The sequence below is a fragment of the Melanerpes formicivorus genome, unplaced genomic scaffold, assembly GCF_026170545.1.
Source record: "Melanerpes formicivorus ecotype bairdi unplaced genomic scaffold, bMelFor1.0.p_v2 SCAF_28, whole genome shotgun sequence".
NCBI classification, from domain to species: Eukaryota; Metazoa; Chordata; class Aves; order Piciformes; family Picidae; genus Melanerpes; species Melanerpes formicivorus.
Genome location: NW_027142380.1, coordinates 6,774,647 through 6,780,646, shown reverse-complemented (window position 1 = coordinate 6,780,646; position 6,000 = coordinate 6,774,647). Strand labels below are relative to the sequence as shown.

The window sequence follows — 6,000 nt, the reverse complement described above, 5'->3', positions numbered from 1 at the left end:
TTCCGTTCCATTCCATTCCATTCCATTCCACCCTGACAAATCTAGCTGAAGAAATCAACACCACTGACCAAATTAAAGCATTTCAGATGCAACAACATGCGGGGGAAAAAGGGAAGTTCCTGGAAGGAAGAGGGGAACTGCAAGGGAAAAAACCATGATCCTCAAAGCTGCATCCAAGGGAAATGCAACAAAAATCTTAAAATATTACCCCTCGAGGTATTGCTGTTATTCCCAAAGCACCCTGCTTAAAATAGGTTTCCAAACCATGCAAGACTAATCATTGCAATTTGGAGATGTAAGCAGGCACTTACCATGCATTTCACAATTAGCTGAGGATGGTAGAGGAATCTCAGTCATGTTGGCACAAGAGATTTAAAAAAAAAGAAAGAAAACATTTTTTTTACTCGCAAGAATGACATGTGATGGGAGAGTAGAGGAAGATAATTGTCATAACAAAGGGAATATGTTATTATTTATTGGCCACACTTAAGCACTGGGATCTTGGATTATAGTATCTGGTGACAAATGCTGCTTGAAATTTTGTAAATATTACTTTAAAAGGTAAGATAACTGAGTAATTCTGAGTGTGCTCTGCAACCAACACTTTCAAAATTCACTTCTGGGAAGCAGAGTAACATTTTTCTTCTCCCCCCCCCCAACCTCTGAGTACCCTAAAATCTTGTTCTCTTTGGGCTTTACCCTGATCCTGCTAACATGAGAGCAGTATTGTTGGGACCTATGGCCATAGCATCTCAGACTTACAGAATGGTAGAGGTAGAACTAGTAGAATGGTAGAATTAATGAAGCCTACTAATAACCTTGAATTTTATTGCCTTCAAAGTACAGGGTACTGCAGGCTGAGCCCTGCCCTCTGTGCTGCTGCCTGTCAAGCCCACCCAGCACAGGGGCTATCCATGTCAGAGACCACTCAGCCCTGTTGCAGTGGAGGTAAGGACTGTTCATCTCTACAGACCTACCCTCCTGGCTGATGATGGATTTCCACCTCCTGTGAGCTTGAGAGGGTCACAGCACTCAGCTCCCCACAGGATTAAACCATTTCTTTGCCAAAGTGGCAGCTGTAAATAGACATTTGGGGTCTAATTCCTACGTCCTTCAGTATTTTAACTTATATTTAGCCAAAACATTGACACATTTATCCGATTTGTCACTATTCATTTCCTGATTCCCTTTTTATTTTCTTCTTCCTCTTGCAGACTCACTGGGTTATGAACTGCAGTAATAACCTTTCCAAACCAATTTTTCTTTTTGCAAAGCTTGATTTTTTTTTTCCCCACTCACTCCACTAGTGGTGGGATGCTGATTACTCTTCCCTCCCTGCCTTACCCAGCTCTAGAAGTGTATGCAAACAGAAAGGGAAAAAAAAAGAAAAAGAAAGAAAGAAAGAAAAGAAAAAGAAAGAAAGAAAAGAAAAAGAAAGAAAGAAAAAAAAAAAACAAAAAAGAAAACCCTCAGCAATAAGTTGGCTGATTCTGGCAGGAAGACAAATCCAGCACCACACAGCAGGCAGGCAGAGAGTGCACTGCTCATCCTTTCTGTTTTGTCGGTGTATGGGAATGCTGGACATCAACACGCAGCGAGGGATTCGGCCGAAAGCTCTCCTCCTCACTGTCTGAACCCTGCTGCTTTCACCCCCGGTTGGAAGATACAGGTAAAAATAGAGAAATGCTTTAGCTAACTGGATTCAGTGAAAATATAAAGCAGTTAGAAGCAGCCTGGACAGCCTAATCTTATTCCTAGCAGGCAATGGAAGCAAACCACAGTGTCCAGGCTGATAGCTGCTGTATACATTATACCCTCAGGTACTGTAACTTGCATGTGATTCTTAGCATTGCAGCAAATAAATAGTTGCAAGGGGTGCTAAAGATTTTACTTACTTATTTATTTATTTCAATACACTTTGTTCAACTTGCCTTTATTAATATTTATGATTATTTACATAATTATACCTCGCTGACATCAGGCTTTGCAGCAACTTTGAACCACAACAAACAGGCAAACTGGGTACCTCCTTTTTAGCCAGACTGTATCTATTCTATGTGTTAAATGTACATCTATTACTTGCATGCTATGAGCATATAATTCATTTCTTAATGTAATTTATAGTTACAAATGAATCCATCTACTAACAGCAACTATGTAATATTGATGAAGCATTTAGGAACAGAACATAAATTGAATGACTCGGATATTGCATAGTATCAATAATCTGTCGGGGGAAAAAATGTGTCTGTGTAAATAAGCACAATTTATTATGGCAGGAACCTAAACAGAGAACACATTTCTTTGTCAGAAACTTTCTTTAAAAGATCCTGACATCCCAAAATTCTTTTCTCCCCTACAGATGTCAGAAGCAGAGACAGACAAGGGAAAAATCAAACCAGCAGAAAGTTTTGAACATGACAAGCAAAATGTTTCTTGGCTGAAGAAAGGTAGGTTACATTGCTGAAATATTGGTTGCTGGGTTGTGCTCAGAGCTATTTCTTATTTATTAAAAATTTCTTTTTTGGAAGAAAAAAGGCATAAGGATCCCTCATAGGCTTAAACATGGCCAGGATTTTCTACCATCCAAATTCCATAGCTTGACTTCTATGAAACATTCATCTACATTTGCTTACAGTGCAGAAAGGCCTGCATTAACAAACTTTAAAGTAACCTGAAAGCTCATTTTTCTAATCTCCTTGCATTCCTGGGGAAGTTTTATTTAACCCACACTGTAAGCCACCAAGAAGCATGGGTCACCATCATAATTCTGATGAACAGGTTTTATTAACTCAAACTGTTACTGGGTTGGATTAATTTCTGTTTGTTGTTTTTTTTCTCAAACATGAGTGAAGATCAACCCTGAATGTTTGGATTTGATAGTGTCTTGTCTTAACATCAGTTGTCAGTGGTTTATGAAATATGGACTCTCAGAATGAGAGAAGTTATAAAAGCCAAGGATAGGGAACCCTTCCAGTTATAAAAGCTGAAAAATGACAAGTGCTAAGTAACTAATTTGCATCAGATACTGGTTCTTCAAAGACTGGTAAATTATTTTAGAAGAACAGGACATATGACTGCAAAGGTTTTCTTACTGTCTATCCCTGTATGCCTCAAGATGGGAGGTTCTTAAGATATATTCATGCTGGGGAAAAAATGATTTGCCAAGTTAGTAAATAGTTTATTACATCTTTGTGTGGTTGTTGGTCATAGCAGTCACTTTTTTCTATTCCATACATACACACACAAAAATCCCCAAAACATGAATTAAGTACAACCTCAAGATGCTTTCGAGATGCGTGTGATACAAATGACACGTTTGTGGTTAGGTGCAAATTATGGCTTTTAAGGAGAACAGCTATTTTCTAATCCTAACAAATGTATTTTGGGAATATTCAACAAGTGACCTGCTTTTTTTGAAAGCATCAACCATGGGAGTATTGAGGAAAAGGCTAATTTTTAGCCACCACTGTGGCTAAGGCTCATTTATAGCCACTGCTCCCAAAATATGCATCACTATTTTAAGCTCATCTAGTTAATTGTACATTAGATCTTTTATCTGCCAGAGAGCTTGCAATACAGTAGGCCTGAATTAATGTCTCTGCCTTGAAGCCTTCATTGTTTATGCAGCACTTCTGCAGAATGAAGGTTGCATGCTTGAGCAGAGCTCACTGGCTAGCATGGCAGGCTATTCGACTTGCCATCCAAAATCCTCTGCTTGCAAGGTGTGAGCTAACTTCAGTAAAAGCAGGAGATTTGCAGGTGGAGCATCACAGAGGGCAACACAGCTTAGTGAGATCTAGGTCTGATCCTACAAGATAACACTGCACTTTAGCTTGTAAACAGCAAATGTAACAGAACTGAATAGTTATTCCATCAGGAGTGAGTAGAGCACAAGAGATTTGCAGCTTTACAAAACCGGTATAAAGGTAGAGAGAACTTTAACTAGTCCATGCCTATGAGCAGGATAAGGCCAATAGCACAGGCCCTCAGAGTCCCATATGGGACACCTGCATAGCCAGGTGACATCACTCCCACCTGTTCTCAAGATCATTTCACTTAGTGAAGCTAATCCACAATACTTTATTTCTCCACTTCCCAAGGAGAGTCATCATCTGAGTTTCTAGATGATTAGTTATGTTCCAATTGTTTTGCACTTGGAGGAGATAAAACCTCTTTCAGAAAGAGTCAAATGTCATCTACTGGCACCTCTTCTCTCTAAAGTGCCACAGAGCAGAAGTGAGCCTTGAAGGTCTTGTACAGAGGCTGAGTCAATAAATAGCTGAAACGTGCCTCATATGGAAAATAAATTTTCCTTGAGACAAGGATGTGGACATTTATTTTATCTTAGACTGAAGTTTGCCGTTCAGAAATGTTGCTATTGTTTCTTTGCTTGAAGCATTTCCGTGGTCCAGGGTGGGGTTTGAGACCATGGTGAACCAAATTGTCTGGAGCAGCAGCTTAACTTCTATGTTTAAATGGTTTAAAAATACCTCACGTATAGATTTCAGGCATTCCAATAAACAATGAATTGTGGAGAACAGGCTTGTACTGTTTCCATCAAGCCCAGCAGGAAGACTATATGTTCTTTTAGCATCCAGTTTTAAAGAAAAGTTATTTTTATTCATGGCTTTCTATTGATTATTTGTTCCTCCTAAAAGAAACAACCATGAACCACACAGTATCAGAAATAAACAAAAAAGAGAAAAAGTATAGACTGGGCTCTGGCTTTAAGTACCTTTCCTAGACTTCATTTTTTCCCCCCAGGGCTTTGAAAAGTAGTTACTGGTAGTGCAGTGGGTCAAAATAACGTTTTTTCTTGCCTTTCAACTTTAGAAGCTGTTTAATCTGGGCAGGAAGAGAGGGGATTTTAATCTGGCTGGCAGTTACTTGCCCTCTGCTTTTTTTTTTTCCCCCTTTTGGAAGAAGATATTTCACTTCTGTCTTGAAGCCTCTAAAAGCAGAAATCAAAGCCTCATTCGGAGGAAAAACTTCTACCACAAAGCAAACGAGAAACCAAACCACCTTGTGAAAAAGTATTAAAGAAAAACATGAGGCTGTGTATATAGGACTGTATCTTATCCTATCAGCAGGGAGAGCATTAACAGTCCTACTCATGCCTCTACCTCTCAGCAAGTCATTTGGACCAACATCGCTGCCATGAGTCCGCCAAAAGACTGACAGGAATTAAAGATGACATGGGGCAGGGGGTGGGGTGGGATAATGTTGCACAAGCCAGCACAGTCTTGGAGAGAAATGCTTACATATTCATAGCTCTAGACTGTACTTTTTAAATGGACAAGGGCACATTTGCCCTTTCCATTTATTTCTGACTTATCCTACAAGCATTTATTTTTTTATATTATTTTTGGTGAGGGGCCTGAGGTCCTCCGAAGAAACTAGCAGATTGTAGGAGTACTGATGAAATAATCATAAAACTGTTAACAGGGAAGCAGACTGGCAAATGTGTGCTCTAGGTTTACTAGACTTTCAGGAAGTCTTAAGATATCTCTTTATTTCCTGAGGTGCTTAGCACTTTAATCTATGTATGGACAGTATGAGAGACTCCTTGGGCTGAGACTGGTTGAAACTGGGAATGATGATGATGATTAAATGATCACAGATATATCCTGAGTTGTCTCAGGATGAAGAATATGTAGCAACAATCTTTTCTGATAGTATGTCATGTTCCTCAGGACTATTTCTAAACACAACAGATGAGAAAACCTGTGTTTGGAGGGTATGCATCAGACCATCATGTGCAAATCAACCAGAATCAGTGTGAATGAGCACTGAGAAAAGGCAGTTTTGTCTGTCTGACCTTAGCACTGATGAGAACCAACTCAGGGAAAGCCTGGGATTCATTTGCAAAGAAGCACTTGCAAAGTTATCTACATTTCTGCCCTGAAAAACTAAAGAATCTTCAGCATAGACATTATCCCCACTTATACACCCACTTTGCTTTGACATGCATAAAGTGACATAAATGAAAACAGCTTA

The 6,000-nt window shown here is 39.3% G+C and overlaps 1 protein-coding gene across 2 annotated transcripts in view; it reads left to right on the top strand.

The window, feature by feature from the left end:
* Positions 1-1,508: 1,508 nt before the first annotated feature.
* The window catches only part of MDFIC2 (MyoD family inhibitor domain containing 2), a 51,575-nt gene continuing 47,083 nt past the window's right edge, over positions 1,509-6,000 (top strand). For both annotated transcript variants that reach the window (XM_068154418.1, XM_068154419.1), the window contains exons 1-2: positions 1,509-1,669; positions 2,363-2,450. In XM_068154418.1, coding sequence (XP_068010519.1) covers positions 2,363-2,450 — 88 coding nt within the window. In that variant the 5' untranslated portion in view covers positions 1,509-1,669. The remainder of the gene's footprint in view (positions 1,670-2,362; positions 2,451-6,000) is intronic.